Source organism: Nilaparvata lugens, chromosome 3, assembly GCF_014356525.2.
Source record: "Nilaparvata lugens isolate BPH chromosome 3, ASM1435652v1, whole genome shotgun sequence".
Classification (NCBI taxonomy): domain Eukaryota; kingdom Metazoa; phylum Arthropoda; class Insecta; order Hemiptera; family Delphacidae; genus Nilaparvata; species Nilaparvata lugens.
Window position 1 is genome coordinate 91,768,511 of NC_052506.1, and position 18,733 is coordinate 91,787,243.

General features: G+C 33.9%; 1 protein-coding gene and 1 long non-coding RNA gene across 2 annotated transcripts; one reads left to right on the plus strand and one right to left on the minus strand.

The window, feature by feature from the left end:
- The first annotated feature begins 4,607 nt into the window (after positions 1-4,607).
- Positions 4,608-6,026, plus strand: LOC111053036 (piggyBac transposable element-derived protein 3-like). Its single transcript, XM_022339864.2, has one exon. The coding sequence runs from the start codon at positions 4,608-4,610 to the stop codon at positions 6,024-6,026; it is 1,419 nt and encodes a 472-aa protein (XP_022195556.1).
- Positions 6,027-14,295: 8,269 nt separating this feature from the next.
- Positions 14,296-17,322, minus strand: LOC120350640. Its single transcript, XR_005570959.1, has 3 exons — positions 17,222-17,322; positions 15,738-15,859; positions 14,296-14,449 (listed from the first exon to the last, which is right to left on the minus strand). It is a non-coding gene; the product is annotated as an uncharacterized LOC120350640 (long non-coding RNA).
- Between the last annotated feature and the right edge of the window lie 1,411 nt (positions 17,323-18,733).

An 18,733-nucleotide genomic window follows, 5' to 3' on the forward strand; every position in this document is an offset into this window, starting at 1 on the left:
TTGCCAGTAGCACAGGAGAGAGATGCTGTCAATAATTTGCCAGTAGCACAGGAGGGAGATGCTGTCAATAACATGCCAGTAGCACAGGAGGGAGATGCTGTCAATAACATGCCAGTAGCACAGGAGGGAGATGCTGTCAATAATTTGCCAGTAGCAGGTTTTGCACAGGAGGAAGTTGCTCCAGCTGCTGATACTGCAGCTCATGGTCATTGCAGTAGTGGTCGCGGTCAAAGATGCCTTCATCGGGAACATGGATGTGGTTAGGTTGGCTCCATAAGTAGGCTACCAGCTAATAGCAGGTATGTGAAGTCAATGTCAGATAGGTAGATAGATATCTGTTTAACGGTTTATCTTGCAAGCATGAAGAATTTATTATACTTTAGGGCCTGCACAAATGACAACGTTAAAGACTGTGTTTAATGCTCCATTGTAAAGTGTGCATTTGACACATACATAGAAACAATGGGATTGTACACATGCAAACGTGCGCTTTGAAAAATAGCACATCCCACTTCAACCGCCTCGTTTGCAGTGTGCTTCGAGTTACTATACTGGGCATTGGATCTGGTCATGCCTGTACTCATGACGACGTTAAAACACCACGTTTAACACATGCTTTTGCTGTGAAAAGGTGATTTAGTTTTGTGATTTGTTAGATCTTGTGTTTTTTTTGTACAATGGATGCAGAAGCGTTTGACACAAAATTATTCATCAATGAAGTAGAAAGAAGAATATGCATCTGGGACATGGAGTGTCAAGATAATAAAAATAGTTTTAAAAAAGACTGTTTGACAGGAGATTGTGGATATTTTTGCATAAGAAAACATGACAAAGGAGCAGAAGACAGTTTTAGGTAGCATGAGTAGCATTAATTAATAAAAGACCAATATTTATTGATATATTGTAATACATTATAAAAATAAAATTAAGGCAGAATGTACCACATACGAGTACCACATAATTATTTGTAATAATTTGTAATCATATGGAAGTAGTTGAAAAATGTGTCAGGGTATTCCCTTAATTTTGGATATAGCATCACAAATGAACCCATGGTTATCCGGTTATCTATTAGAGGATGAACCCACCATAGCCTTTGTTTTCTTTGCATAGCCTTGTATCTACAGTAGAATAACCACAAACAGCTAAGCTCCTCTAACTCCATGTGTTCACACTGAGTACGTGGGTCCAACTGCCGAATGTCTGCTGTCATTAAAACGTCGACAAAACGCGCGGTCAAAGCCTCATGAGTACGGTATCACAATTTCGAACAAGCATTGAATGAACGTGGCATCTAATGCCATCATGTATATTGGGCCTTAATAAAACAAGTTGAGACTTAGTGTATTTCAGGGGCGTGAGCGAGGTGGGGCTCCCCCCCAGTGGACCTGTTTGAGCCACGTTAATGGAAGGTGAGTCAAACCCAGCTGCAGACTATGCAGCTCAGTTCAGTGCACACGTTTGCAGTTTGATACAGCATTGGGGAGCTCCAACCCTCATGGAGATGCGCCAACCGAAGATGATGAATAAACTGTTCAGATTGTTCTTATTTCAAAAATATTTTCTATGTAATGATGAGAGAAGAGACTACATTCGACTAGAAAATTCTACAAAATTATCTTGGTACTATCATTCTCATTATTCCAATAAATACATTGAGCTACTTATAAAATAAATAATGGTGGTGAAAATATTGATGTAGTAATTTGTTCAATGTTATTGCATTACAATTTTTTTTTTTGCTGCTATTGGGTACCGGGTGATCCAATTATCAAGCAAACCTTATTTGCACAAATAAAATGCACAAAGAACATTATATTAAAATGAGAAATATTCATGTAGCCTATTACAACATACTTCATCTATTGTCAGAAAAATAAGCGTATCATGATAAAATTGAATTGAATTTTATTTTCAATTATATAAATGGAATAGGAGTGCATAAATTACACTATAAAAATAAAATATTCTTCTGCTCAAGTAATAATAGTATCGTCAGATGGGGTTACTTTGAACTGAGGTGTTACTATGAACTACACGTGATTACTGGTCACATGAGTGCAGATGCCCTCTTGAAGCTGACTCAATGTGTTGCAACAGATTCCAAGATCTGTTGAATATTTTCATCTGGCAGATAATCAAAAAATGCCCAAGCCTGGATTGAAAATTATGATAAACTGTATTATGATAAGTTCGCCCTCTGCTATTGAAAATCAGAGAAGTTCTTCTGGAGATTCCTCTGGAAGAGAACAGATTATTCCTTTCAAGGGGCGACATAGTTTAAAACAATATGTGAAAAAAGCCTCACAAGTGAGGTTACAAATTTTTTACCAGGACTGGGGAGTCAGGGATAATGTATAATTTTTCAATAGATGTGGGCAAAAACACTTGCAAAGATTATGGAATCTGGTTTTCAGTGAATATCATACTTGAACTAACAGAAAATCTACCAAGAAATGAATTTTTCGAAAAGGTCACAGATTATTGGTTTTCATTTAGCCAAAGAACTGAAGGAAAGGGGTATATTGTTTGTGGGAACAATTCGAGCAGATTGTATGGTGGGCTGTTCAATAAATTTAGAAGTGGAGTTGAAAATAATGGGTAGAGGGTCATATGATTCGAGACTAGAGACAGGATGAAATCTGTCTCTAGTTAGATGGATAGATAGGAAATCTATAAATTTTTTTGTCATCCTACATGTCATCTGAGCCATTAGGTAAATGTAGGCGCTACAGTGCTTCAGTGATAAAATTCATTGTTTTTGAGAGACCAAACATAGTAGCAGAGTATAATAAGTTTATGGGAGAGGTAGACCTCATGTACATGTTGACTCAATTGTTCAGGACAAATCTTAGATCAAAAAAGTGGTACATTCGAATAGTTCTGTGGTGCCTCAGTATTTCATTTGTGATGAGTGACTCTAGTATGGAGCCTCTGCAAACACCGTGGGGTAGAGCAGCCATTTTATCTGCGGCGATACCAATCATATATTGTTTTTTCCCTCATGGAAGGTGGCCATTCAGTAACAAAAATAAGAGGACGTTCAAGCCAGGATGATAATGAAGCAGAACCATCTCAACCCCCTCTTAAGATTGTGAAAAAACAGCTGACAATGTCAGGTTAGATATGGGTAGAGCATCTGTCTGTTCCAAAGACCTTAAAGATGCATAGACTCACATGCAGCACTAGTGTCGTACTTGGAATTGAAATCCGCCATTGAGGGGGCAACCCATAAGATTATTACATACCAATGCCACCAATGCCTTTGTGATAATGCCTTCATTACAAATATGGTCCTCTTCAGACCCAAATGCACATCTGTGGATAAATTATCTGTGATTTTTCTAGAGTGACACAGTTTGAATTTCGCGTCTGTCTATGTTCAGTTGCCTTCTATAACGTCTCTTCCATAGCCTCTCTAGTTTTCGTACGTCTATGCTCATGCCAGCCAGCAGAATAAAGATGGCTGCCACCGACTGCACATGATTTGTGTTTACGTCTGTACTGAGGCAAGTATTATCTTTATTATTAATCACCTGATAGTTTCAATGCCATTTTTTTCAGTGGTTTATTTGGTTGATACATCAGATAAACATTTCTTATTGGTTTTATGTCTCTACTCTGACTATTTAATTTGTTATGCTTGGTGAAAATATTTTATCATCACATGTGTACATTGGGACTCAATAACAAGACTAGGCAAAATGAATTTGTCAACACATGTGCACATTAGGTCTCAATCAGATAGTACAATTATTCACTGCATTATGTTACAATAGATTGATTAGAAGAGTTTAAGATTGTTGGGACTTGTTGAATAAAATTAAACATTGTTAAAGCAAGGGGGTGCAAACAGGGGGGGATTATGAAGCAAGCTGCATTATTAAAATTCGGGGGGGGGGGGCGAAAAAGTGTTAGAAACAGTATTTTTTGTCAGTCTGAAGTGGTCGATTTTGATCATTATGCACTTTAAAACTACTATTTTTCAACAACTCCTTTTTTATTTTCAGTTATTGCAGAATGGATCGAGTGGAAGGGTGCTACATCACAGATGATGATCTTCTTGAAGCTCTCATGAACAACAGTGATTATGATGTTGATGATCTGGACAACGACCCTGATTTTCTACTGGATGAAGATGATGAAGAAGAAGAAGAAGAAGAAGAAGAAGAGAAGAAGAAGAAGAAGAAGAAGAAGAAGAAGAAGAAGAAGAAGAAGAAGAAGAAGAAGAAGCCAACAATGAAGATGTTCAACCACAAGAAGAGGAAGTCAACATTATTCCAGAGGAGCTTGTTGAACCTGAACCTAGTAGGGGCAGGAATTCAGGTAGAGGGAGAAGAGGCCAGAGAACACGAGGACAGAGTGGTTCTAGAGGAAGAGGTAGGGGTGTAGGAAATGGAAGGAGACAACAAGGCAGAGGTAGGGGTTTAGGAACAGGAAGGGGACAGCAAAGAGGTAGACAAAGAAATGTTTCTGTTTGGGGGGGAAGAAATCTCAACAATGAATTTCCAATGTTTGATCCAATAGAGGATGATTGCACTGTTAGGGAGGGATGGGATCCACTCAGCTACTTCAGTGAGTATTTTGATGAGGATTTATTCAGACTAATGGTTGAAAAAACAAATATTTATCACCACATAAAAACTGGTAAGGAGCTGAAAGTTACTTTGGAGGAGATAAAGAAATTCTTAGGAATTTCAATGCTTATGAGTACTCTAGGTTATCCTAGAATTCGTCAGTACTGGGAATCTACTTTCAAAGTTCCAATAATTGCAAATGCATTTCCCAGAGACAGGTATTTCAACATCAGATCGGCTATTCATGTAGTAAATGATAATGATGTCACCCAAGCAATGAAGGATGAAGATAGGTTATGGAAGGTGAGGCCATTGGTTGACAAGTTTAGGACTGCAGTACTTCAAATTCCGAGACAAGAGGATGCTAGCATAGACGAGCAAATGATTCCTTTTACAGGGCATGTTGGATTCAGACAGTTTGTCCCAAGGAAGCCGAACCCTACAGGGTTAAAAGATTATGTTCTGTCTTCAAAAGATGGTTTGATCCTGGACTTTGAGGTTTATCAGGGGAAGAATACCACAAGACTTCATCCTGAAGTTGAGGGGCACCTAAAACTGGGTACTGGTGGTCGTGCTGTATTGCAGTTAGCTGAAACTTGTCCCCCAGGAACAAATCTCTACTTTGATCGCTACTTCACTGGATTGGCTCTACTGAAAGCATTACTGGCATTGAAAGAGAAAGGTATTTCAGGGACTGGGACTACAATGAAACAGAGACTACCAAATATCGATTTCAAGGGGGATGCAGAATTGAATTTAGAAGGGAGGGGTGCATTTGATATGAAGGTGAATGATGATGAAAGTGTCCTTGCTCTTAAATGGGTTGATAACAAAATCATCACCATGGCTTCCACCCGACATGGTGCAGAGCCATTCACAATGGCACGGAGATATTCAAGGGCAACAAAACAATACATTGATGTACCAATGCCAAATGTTGTACGTCAGTACAACATCAACATGGGAGGTGTGGACCTACATAACAGAATGTTATCTCACTACAGGTCATACCATAGAACAAATAAATGGACTGTTCGTTTTATGGAACATTTTTTCGACATGGCCTGTGTGAATAGCTGGTTAAAATACAAGTCAGACTGTTTCACTCAAAACGTTCCCAAAAAGGATGTGATGGACTTGCACTCATTCAAAATGCGCCTGGCTCAACTGCTAATCATTGGGAAAAAACGACTTGCCGATTCAGACACTGACTCAGAAGAGGAGAGGCCACGAAAGAAATCTGCAGGAAGGCCAGGAAAGGTTCCTCTTCCACCACATGAAGCAAGAACCAAGGGAGCACTGCACATTCCTATAGCAATGGATCTTCCCTTTGCACAATGCTGTAGGAATCCAAACTGCTCAGGGAAATCAAGAGTAAAGTGCACAGAATGTGATGTGTACCTTTGTGTGCTCAACCACAGAAATTGCTTTTTGAATTTCCATAGATGAGAGGTCTTCATTTGTTGAGCTTGAAAATTCATTGATGTATGGACTTTATAATCATGATTTATGCATCCAATGTTATTTTTATTTGATTACAATCATTTTTTCCAATAACATTTATAAATTACAATTAATTTTGTATATTTTTTTAATTTTATACTGCTTGTAGAAAGAAGTTCTAATTCAAACTTAAGATTTGACATTATCATAACATTAGATATTTTTGCTGATGAATTTTCATGTTTCTGACATAAGTTTTATCATTTCAATTATTTTATGACTACAAAAAAACGATTTTATTGTCTAATACTTTTTCTAATTTTGTACTGCTTAAGATGTTCTATTCTAACTTTAGTTTTGAATTTATTTAAAGATTTTCATTGATGTAGTATTATTATCTTTTCTGATGGATTGGGTTTTTCCTAACATGTATTTCACTTTAAAAACACTTTTCTTCATTGAATTGTATTGTACACTAATTGTACATTTTTCTATTTGAATTTTTTAATTGTAGAAAATAATTAAGTTTGCATTTATTAGTATTTGGAGTACATAGAATAGCATAGTTTCTCAATTAAGTTATAATCATTTTTGTCAGAAATTATCATCAGAATTTCTATTTGAATTTTTTAATTGTAGAGAATAATCAAGTTTGCATTTATTAGTATTTGGAGAACATAGAATAGCATAGTTTCTTACTTATAATTATTTTTGTCAGAAATTGTTATCAGATTCTAATTTTGTCAATTTAAATTTGACATTCAATTGATTGTATTATTCTTCTAATGTATGAAATAATTAACATTTCATTTGGAGAACATTGAATAGCATAATTTCTCACTTTTAATGTGTATTTTTGACAGAAATGTCTTCAGATTCTACTTTTGTCAATAAGAATTAAGTATTTTATTGTTTGGAATAATTAAGATTGCATTTGAAAAACATTAAATTGTTGAATTACTCACTTTTAATTATTATTTTTGTCAGAAATATCCTTGGATTGTAATTTTTGTCATTTTCAATGGAATTAGTTATTGAGACCCAATGTACACACATGTGCATAAATTGTTGCACCCCCCAAAAAACTCTAAAAATTAAAAAATGCCATGAGAGGTCTTAAATGACCTATAGGAACCCAGAAAAGTTCATTCAAACAATTTTTAAACACTGAGGATGGCTTGGGACTGAAGAGGAATTATAATATCTCGTGCTAAAATACCCCAATGGCAGCCTTCAATTTCAAGTAAGAGCTATCATTGGAAAGGCATAAGCATTGTGGGTCTATATCTCTTTAAGGTCTTTGGTCTGTTCAGAGAAAGAAAGAGAGATGTAAACTCTGCATTTCTTCTCAAACTGAGATGTAATTTGAAAAATGTAAAGTGCATCTGTATCTGACAGTAGAGAAAAAATGCTTCTAAATATTTCATTCCAAAAAATGATATAGTACAGTGAATTAGTAGTATATAATTATGATAAGTGATCAATATATTAAAAACTATGCAGTAAAAATTATTATAATGGGGTGTTAGGAAAATTGAATTTTTAATAGCCTACAGTAAGTAGGGTCAACTGGGGTAAATGTGATATACTCAAAAACTCGTGGCTATTATGATAAATGTAAAAAAATATAAGTAAATGATGAGTAATAAAAACACAAAAATTAATTAAAAAGGTATATATAGTATACTATTATGTCAGAATTACAGAGGGTTCAAATTAATTAATTTGATAACATTAAAAATTTAAATGCAAAGTTATGATTTTTTTTAGGTAAAAAACTTTTCTGTGGCAAGTCAAAACTTTTGTCACTACACCCTTATTATTCAACCTCAGTTTACTTTACATGCAATATTGGATTAAGGAATGTTTAATCAACATTTTTCTGCTTTCAAACTTAAAATAGGTCAACTTTAACCAAAGTTATTATACTTTAAAGTTGGGGGGCTAATATGATACAGCCAAAGGGGCTATCATGATACACAAGAAGAGACTATTGTGATAAATAAAAAATCACCTGATATCTTTGTTTGTGTGTGTGTTTTTTTGTTTCTAGGTATTGCTATCAGCTGTTTGAAGAGCATAGTAGAATCTTAACCTCTAGCTGAATACGTTATTGAGTTGGACCTTCTGTGAAATTATGTGTATGTTTATTTTATTAGTTTTTGAAAAGTGGATATTGTGGAGTGATTTTGTAGTATAAAGTTAATTTGAAAGACATTGTAAACAAGATTGTTTTTATTGTGATCAAGACTGATATTTTTTTAATTTGTGAAAAATAACGTGAGGTACCGGTATAGGCTTAGGCCTAAAAACATTTACAATGGTGCGAAATTACAAACCAAAAAACACAAGAAAAGTGTATTCACAGGAATTGCTTGATAAAGCAAGAAAAGAAATTAGTGAAGGTAAGAGTTTGTTAAAAGTTGCTAAAGAACTTAAAATTGAAAAAATGTATTTGTGTGGATACCTGAAAAAGCAGAATAATCCAGATTGTGACCAAAAAGGTAAACCAGGACATAAACTTGCTCTAGGTCTAGAAGCAGAAGCAGCATTGGCTCAACATTTGAAATGTATGGCCAAAAATGGATTTGGATTAAGTAAAACAGAAGTTTTGGACGTTGTAAGAGACTATGTAGAGCAAAACTCATTGAAAGTGCCTTTCAAAAACAATAGGCCAGGGCATGATTGGTTTAAAGGGTTTAGCTCCAGACACAGTTTAAGCTTGAAAAAAATGAGGCCTTGGAAAAGTGCAGGCGTGTAAACACGAGTGATCCCTTTGTCATCTACAAGTTTTACGACCTTTTCGAACAAAAATAAAAGAACTCAACATTCAAGACAAGCCCTCACATATTTGGAATTTGGATGAGACTTCTCTTTGTTCAAACCCATCACGAGTGAAGTTGGTTTCCGGGGTGGAAGAGAGAATACAACGGTATTGGCATGTTGCAATGCTGCAGGCAAAGTTTTGCCTCCACTGATTATATTCCAAGGGGCCAATTTATGGTCTACTTGGAAGGGACAAAACGATTTGCAAGGAACTTTCTATGCTTGCAGTGAAAAGGGGTGGATGACAACAGTGATATTCAATGATTTCTTTGTAAAGTTTTGTCAACATGTAAAAGAGAGACCACTACTCCTAATTTTTTATGGACATCTTACACACCTTGATATTGCAACTGCCAAATTTGCTAAAGAAAACCAAGTAGACATTATTAAGTTACCATCGCACACAACTGACATATTGCAGCCTCTGGACAAAACATGTTTTAAGACTCTGAAGTACAACTGGAATTTATCCATTCTTCAGTGTGTTAGAGACTCAATTTTATAAGGCCCTGATGATAGAGTGCGCTAGGTATTACTTATGATGTTGGTGTGTGTGTATCCTACCTTTTTGGTGTTAACGCTCTTTGTTCGAGCAAATGTAATGGCGATGGGGATATGTGTAACCCTCTTTTTGCGAAATTGCGATGCAAATAAAATTGTGATTAATTATAAATAAAAGTGATTTAATTTGTGAATGAGTATAAATTTGTGAAACCCCCCTAATATTTCAGAAGTGGGATTCGAACCCACGCCCACAAGTCTAACTGAGAAATGGATTGCTATGCATGCAAGGGTACAGCGTAAAAACGAAGACCCACCATGAGTAGAAATAATAATCACCATAATAGGCAAAAAGGAGGAAAAGCAAAAAACCATCTTAAGAAAGAGCCTTTGGCAAAAGATAACGAGGAATTTTTGCATGCAGCAGCCAATTTTTCAGATTTTGTAGATAAATTTGATCAAGGTAAACAGGATTATAAAAATCTGCGATTAGCAAAGGAGATTAAGACACCATCATATAGTTTTGAGGATTTACTGGGAAATAAAGATCGTGTACTACTGGAAACTAACTATAGCAAGGAGTGTTTGCAGAACCTTAACGAGATTATGTCAGAACAAGATGCTAAGGAAGCAGGGAAAGTGGAGGAACTAGTTGAAGATGACGACTTAGATAATCTCCTAGAGGGGAAGGAGAAGGAGAACAATGTTCTCATCCAAAACACTCCTATAGAAAATAAAGAGTTAGAGAATATACCTCTGATTGTTCCTGATAAAGACTCTTCAAAAATTCCAACTCATGGAGAAGAAATAACAACTCCATTATCAGATTTCATCCCCACTGCTCCAGAACAAGGTGATTTAAGAGGAGGCACTCCATTACCCGGAGAGAAAAATGTTGCATTTCCGATAAACCCTGCTATAGTTGTCAATCTTTCTAACGAGTCTAGCATTGTACAAAAAGAGAAAACAGTAAATGTTTCTGATCAAATTGACCACAGCGCCAAAGAGGATGAGAAAAATGTAGTAGAGAATGCTACAGGAGAAGAGTGTGATGTGGCATCCTTGATAAGAGTGTTACAAACAGAAGAGCTTGAATCTTATCAAGATTTTGAGATTCACGCATGGAAGAATCTAGTGTTAGACCTAATCAATAAAAAGAGGGTTACACATATCCCCATCGCCATTACATTCGCTCGAACAAAGAGCGTTAACACCAAAAAGGTAGGATACACACACACACCAACATCATAAGTAATACCTAGCACACTCTATCATCAGGGCCTTATAAAATTGAGTCTCTAACACTCGGCCATTCTGCAAATTAATTTGTCCTCAAATTTACAAAGCGTATACAAAATAAGAATCAACATTTAGCAAGAAATAGAATCACGAGATTACAATTTTTCAAGACAGCAAGTTACTTCAAGATTTAAAAATAGTAAAAAAAAAGGGGTTTATAACAAATGTAATATCTACCCAGTTATACCATTGTTTCATACAGTGTTATGTTTTGCTATCATTGGTTCTATGAAGGAAGTTAGATTAAAATGTATGTAGTTTTTTTTTATATTTGAAAATCTTGAAGTAACTTGCTGTCTTGAAAAATTGTAATCTCGTGATTCTATTTCTTGCTAAATGTTGATTCTTATTTTGTATACGCTTTGTAAATTTGAGAAACCCCCCTAATATTTCAGAAGTGGGATTCAAACCCACGCCCACAAGTCTAACTGAGAAATGGATTGCTATGCATGCAAGGGTACAGCGTAAAAACGAAGACCCACCATGAGTAGAAATAATAATCACCATAATAGGCAAAAAGGAGGAAAAGCAAAAAACCATCTTAAGAAAGAGCCTTTGGCAAAAGATAACGAGAAATTTTTGCATGCAGCAGCCAATTTTTCAGATTTTGTAGATAAATTTGATCAAGGTAAACAGGATTATAAAAATCTGTGATTAGCAAAGGAGATTAAGACACCATCATATAGTTTTGAGGATTTACTGGGAAATAAAGATCGTGTACTACTGGAAACTAACTATAGCAAGGAGTGTTTGCAGAACCTTAACGAGATTATGTCAGAACAAGATGCTAAGGAAGCAGGGAAAGTGGAGGAACTAGTTGAAGATGACGACTTAGATAATCTCCTAGAGGGGAAGGAGAAGGAGAACAATGTTCTCATCCAAAACACTCCTATAGAAAATAAAGAGTTAGAGAATATACCTCTGATTGTTCCTGATAAAGACTCTTCAAAAATTCAACTCATGGAGAAGAAATAGCAACTCCATTATCAGATTTCATCCCCACTGCTCCAGAACAAGGTGATTTAAGAGGAGGCACTCCATTACCCAGAGAGAAAAATGTTGCATTTCCGATAAACCCTGCTATAGTTGTCAATCTTTCTAACGAGTCTAGCATTGTACAAAAAGAGAAAACAGTAAATGTTTCTGATCAAATTGACCACAGCGCCAAAGAGGATGAGAAAAATGTAGTAGAGAATGCTACAGGAGAAAAGTGTGATGTGGCATCCTTGATAAGAGTGTTACAAACAGAAGAGCTTGAATCTTATCAAGATTTTGAGATTCACGCATGGAAGAATCTAGTGTTAGACCTAATCAATAAAAAGAGGGTTACACATATCCCCATCGCCATTACATTCGCTCGAACAAAGAGCGTTAACACCAAAAAGGTAGGATACACACACACCAACATCATAAGTAATACCTAGCGCACTCTATCATCAGGGCCTTATAAAATTGAGTCTCTAACACTCGGCCATTCTGCAAATTAATTTGTCCTCAAATTTACAAAGCGTATACAAAATAAGAATCAACATTTAGCAAGAAATAGAATCACGAGATTACAATTTTTCAAGACAGCAAGTTACTTCAAGATTTTCAAATATAAAAAAAAACTACATACATTTTAATCTAACTTCCTTCATAGAACCAATGATAGCAAAACATAACACTGTATTAAACAATGGTATAACTGGGTAGATATTACATTTGTTATAAACCCCTTTTTTTTACTATTTTTAAATCTTGAAGTAACTTGCTGTCTTGAAAAATTGTAATCTCGTGATTCTATTTCTTGCTAAATGTTGATTCTTATTTTGTATACGCTTTGTAAATTTGAGGACAAATTAATTTGCAGAATGGCCGAGTGTTAAGCTGTGTTTTCGTAACGGGCAGAAGCAGAATCGATTGCAGCGCACCCAAGCGGGCAGAAACAGTAACATTCAAAGAACTAGTTCTTTGACATGAATTTTGCTTTATGTGTTATGGGTAATGAACTTTTTGGGTTGTCCAAAAGGTAATTCTAATATGATTATTGGATATTTAATTCAGTAAAGTGAATAAATTGCTTTTTATAACTCAGATAACTTTCCACAATTATTAGTCACTTCAATTATGCTAAATTTTATGCTTTATAGGCATGTCAATCAAAGAGTTAACTTTTCATTTCCTATGCTTGAAATTTGTAAGGGTGAATTATTTGAAGTAACTGATTGTATTTCATTATTAATAAGATATTATTTTATTAACTAGAAGCATTCCATTATTAATAATATATATTATTATTATAATTATTTTATTAACTAGAATCAATTGCTTTCAGAGTCAATGCATGTTCTTTGAATCACATCGTGTATAGGTAGGCCTACCTACAATGAGTACCGTATTCAACTTCAAAGGCCTATAGCGGTCTATTGAAGCTCTATCGAAAAAAAAAATCAAATTAATAAATGAGTGCTTTTACTTTTGGCATTTTTGGAATCTACGGGTTATATTACACCAAGAGAAATAAATATTGTTAACGTTTTTTAGGCAATTTTATTTTAGCAGTCCCCTTTTTGATCATTGGATAGGTACGGTCCCGGCTGATATACTTAAATAAGAATCGTGAGGCCCATTGCCTGCCTAAATCAATATGCCTTTTCAGGCAAGGTTCAATTAGGGACTCCTACCCAGTAAAAGCTATACGAATATTAAAAATTATTACTATTATTATAGATTACTGTAACACATATGACATGTACAAAGTGTATTCAAACAGGCGAACTAATTCTAATAATTATTGTTGATATAACTATATATTGCTAGAATAAACAGGTTCTGTTATGGTACTTTAAAAAACACATAGCCTATTTTAAAATGGATAAATATCTATTAATTATAGAAGGTAACTAGTACCCTTGTGATATTCCAAAATGAAACATGATTAGTTTCGACTTGTTCAATAAGGACTCTCTTGACAATGACATAATTAGAAACTGCATGCTCATGCTTATTTTGAATATTTTAGGGTAGGCCTACTAGTTATTTTCTATAATTATTAAACATTAAAGTTGCCCTATTAAAATTAATACTTTATTAGGGTATTAATTAGAACTAGAGTAGCCATTCAAACTCCTTATTTACTATAATGTTCTAAAAGCTTATTAATTTTAATCAAAGCCTTGGAAATATAGCCTAGAAGGTAGAATTGAAAGTGATTATATTTTATGTGGCTTGGAACATAATATTTTCAACTTTTGCTTGAGTTATTTTTCATATTCAAAGAATTATTACCCCTTCAATGCAGTACATAAGTACTATTACTTAATTCTTAATGCAATACATAATTGTGATACCGTACCCTATTTTATATCCAATTCAAGTCTATTATTTAACTACACGTTACCTCTAGCATTTGCTAGTCAGCAATGTTAAATAATGTTATTATTTCCAAAAAAAAAGTAGAAGCCTTACAGAACCTATAAAGTTGTTAATAAGAGTTCAATGCTGTTGGGTTGAATATAATTTTAAAAATCCCTCAAGTATAAACCATCAAAACTAATTTTATTAGCTTCATGTCACTTGCTGTTTTATTCAAAACTACCTGAATTGAAGCAGTTTGCAGGAGCTATCAGAAGAAGAAGATATTATTATGAATAACATGAAATAAAAACATCAAGATGTACTGAAAAATGAATATATTTCTTAGATTAGTCCATCTCTTTCTTCTGTAGGCTACTACATCATACATGAATCATATCCATGGAATATTATTCATAGTTGATTTTCTTTGTCATCCTCTACTTCTGGCTGGTACGCCTCTAGGCCTGAAATCAAAAAGTTATTGATAATTATTTATTATTCATTATAAAAAAAACTTTGCAAAGTGAATTCTGAAATTGATTGTTTGTAATCTGTATAAGTTTTTAATTATATTTCTTGGGAAGAAACCCCCCAATAATGACAAAGTAATATTATATGAGAAATTCCAATAAACCAACAATCAGTTGAATTATTATTGGCATCAATCTGTAAGTTGTGTAATTCTGAATGATTGATTGAATAAATAAATAAATCTCCATGCAGGAATTGGGATTAATCAGTGTGCCCCAAGGTAAAAAGAACTTGTTGGTGAACCAACAAGATACTTTTGGATACCATGAACAATTCATTTATTTCTGTGGTCAGTAGGCCTACTTCTCGACCGTTCGGTTTACTAAACTCTTCCAAATTGTACTGCATAAAGTAATTATTGGTTCTATATTTAAAGAAACTAGTTTAATGAAACAAATCGAAATATAATCAATTAATTGCTTAATCTGAAATGATGATTATCTACAACATTATAAGTAGAACTAAGTGATTTGAAAATGAATACCAAACTGTAAATACATAAATCTCAAAATAATGCAGGTATTTCATCCATGAATTCAATCATGAATTTTAAAAGGTGGAATCACTGTCATTAAAGCTATTATTCAGTGTTTTCTACCAGCACTTGCTGAGTGAATTTTTGAAGTCATCTATTCATAGTTCTAATGTATGGTCATTCATAAAGTTCAAAATTCACTCAAGATCAAGATGTACAGTTGAGAAGATTGTTTTAAAAACAATGTATTCACTTATCATTCAGGGAATAGAGCTGTTCTTAATATTTGGGATTCCTTCCATAAAGAAATAATTTATGTAACAAAATCTAATAATGTGATAACATTTTAATATCAAATTATGTATTTAATGTTATCACATTATTAGATTCTGTTACATAAATTATTTCTTTATGGAAGGAATCCCAAATATTATGAACAGCTCTATTCCCTGAATGATAAGTGAATACATTGTTTTTTAAACACTCTTCTCAACTGTCCATCTTGATCTCATGTGGTTTCACGTTGTTTTGAAATATTGTATACTGTAAGCTATTAATGATTTCAAAATTCAGTCAGTTTTTTAATTATTTTAGTCACATACCATAGCTTTATGTCTTACTAATTGAATAACTAACATCAGATCGATAATAAAACATCGAAGTGGATAAACTTTTTAAAAAAATGTGAAACTATAAAATGACATAGCCTATATAAAGTTTAAAAAATGAGTGGAATTTTATCTTACCTAACTTATTCTTATTCTAACTATGGGTTCCAATGACTTTTTCCATCCTGGTCACCAAAAAAGAATTCATATGAATTTCCTTTCGAGCACATTCTCTTCAATATTTTGTTTGTAAATGGTACCTGAAAAAAAGAAACATATTTAATCTTTCAACATATATCCATTTTGGAGATAAAGTGAAGTTAATCATCAATGATAATACATAGTTTGGACTTTGAATAAATTAGAAGTGAACTGGGCCTCAATTAACTATTTACATAGTGTATAGTATACTATAGCCTACTTACATTAGGCTATATACTATAGCCTACTTACATTTGTAGCACATAACAGAAAACACTTTAAAGTTTTATAATATAAATTAAAACAGGAGACACACGACATGGATAGATTAAAAACACTAAAAAACGTACATTACACACTCTCTGCTCAGTCGAGAAAAGGGACACAGTTCCTCGAAAATTTCCGTTTCTAATGTAAGTTTTTCAGTGTTTTTAATCCATCTATGTTGTGTGTCTCCTGTTTTAATTCATACTATTTACATTGATATACCTGGGATCACGCAATATATTGATCAATAGAGCATGAATAAGTGTTTCAAATACATTACTATTTTAGTTTTAAATGAGTTTGGTAGCAATGGTCAACCAGAAAAATAGTACCTATTTCATCTTTTTTCAATGGCAGTCTTTCAATATTCAATTACACTGACTCTGATCAAGTTATTTCTATAACAATCTATGTAATTTTGTTTCGAAGTGAATTTAAATTAACTAAAAGAAGATTAATTTATGGATAGGTACCAAAGACAAAGTAAATGTTCTAATAGTCAGGTTAGTTTTGTTATTGTATTGATAAACTATGGGTTTACAATATTTTGAGGTGCAACAAGGAAAATGGAAGTTTAGGACTTAGAATGTAATGAAATACATCAAAGTCAAATGATGATGTTATTTTCAATAAATCTGTTTGTGAAAACTACTAGCTGCATTATATAAAATGTATTTTGTGATTAGGCCAACTCAATGAAAGTGTAAAAGATTGTTAGCATGAAATGCTATCTTATCTTATCATGAAATGCAAAATGTTAGGTATCTTGGTTGAATGTTTTGAATCTGATCATTTAATGTTTATCTAATCAATAAAGTTTGAATGAGTTTAAATCTAAATAGTTGATTAGATTTCTCTCTTTCTTGTGATAATTCTCTACCATACACAAACTGGCTAGTGTCTAGGCTTTACATTATTATTAAATACTAGAAATTATACTTTAAATAAATAAATAAACTTTTGTCAACTTCTAACTTCCTGAAAAATGAAAAAGATAGCAATTTAGACCTAGAGACTAGGTTATTAAAGGCCTACTTCAGTAGGCTACCTGAATAAAAATTGTAAACATGCTGGTAGGCTACTTATAAAAATTATATTAAATTGTGTACGGTAGATCTAGCCTACTTTATTATGAGAAATTTAAGTCTACTTACTTGAATCCTCTATCACATCAGCAATTTTTAACCATATTCTATTTTTCAAATAGATAATTCGTTGTGTAGGTCTGGAAAGTACAAAACTTTGAACTGTCGCATCAAATTTATAACGAATTTCACGCCTTTCTGTAGTAAATCCATTTTCAATTTCTCTTGTAAAAATTATAGGAATAAAGAAACAATAGAAATATTTTATACCTCAATTTTCTACTGCAAATTAATTTCACAGTATAATAGTAGCAATCCGAAATCTGACAACCAACAGCAAAATAATATCAAAACAAACCATCCAACAGTTAAAGATTGAGGTTAAAAAGAACATGGCGTCTGATCCAGAGAAAGACATTATTCTGCCGGTGTCACGTGATCAGAGCAGAAAAATATTTCCAAGCTGTCTGTTCCCGTCGACAGAATCCCGAAATTAGTTCTTTTTCGATAAAACGGTTCACGAGCAGTGATCGGTCGAAGCAAAATAGCATTGTGTTGATAGGCCTTAAAATGAACGGCAAAATGAACGACAGTTCGTTTCTGATTTGAACAGTTCTTTTTTTCTGCTCAACTTTCTGCCGATGGGTGAACTCTCCAATAAGAACCAATGTTAATTTAAAGTGAATTCTGTCGTCTGCCCGTTACGAAAACACGGCTTAAGAGACTCAATTTTATAAGGCCCTGATGATAGAGTGCACTAGGTATTACTTATGATGTTGGTGTGTGTGTATCCTACCTTTTTGGTGTTAACGCTCTTTGTTTGAGCGAATGTAATGGCGATGGGGATATGTGTAACCCTCTTTTTGCGAAATTGCGATGCGAATAAAATTGTGATTAATTATAAATAAAAGTGATTTAATTTGTGAATGAGTATAAATTTGTGAAACCCCCCTAATAAGTGGTTCAGGCAGAATCAGAGGAAAATGGGAAAAGATGAGTTTGTAGATTTACTTTGTGCCCAATGGTATAATGATTTGCCAGCTGACAATATAAAGTCTGGTTTTTCATCTGTTGGCTTATGCCCATTCAATAGAAATAAATACCCAGTAACCCGCTTTGGCCCAGATAAGTTAACACAATATTATGAAGAACAGCAAAAGAAGAAGAGTGAACAACAAAACGATGTAGATTGCACAGAAGAGTTAGTGTTGCCGAGTACATCTACCTGTAGTGCACCAGCCAAGCTCACTACCTCTCAGCAATCAGGTCTGCAAGTGAATGTAGACCTTCCCACAACATCTGAGGCTTCTTCAATCTCACCAGGGAGTTTTGAGTCTCTGCTATTGCAAAAAATGAATAAAACGACGAGAGACAAGCAGACAAGAAGACGACTGGATACGAGAGCAAAAGTTATTACAAGTGATGAATGGATAGGCCTAGAGACAGAGAAAGAAAAAAGTGGAAAGAAACTGAAAAATCAACCTAAATCCAATAACAAAAAACCAAAAGATCCTACCTTGATTGAGAACATAGACCTAGATGTGGGAATTGCAAGTAAAAAGAAAAAGAAAATGTCTAAGA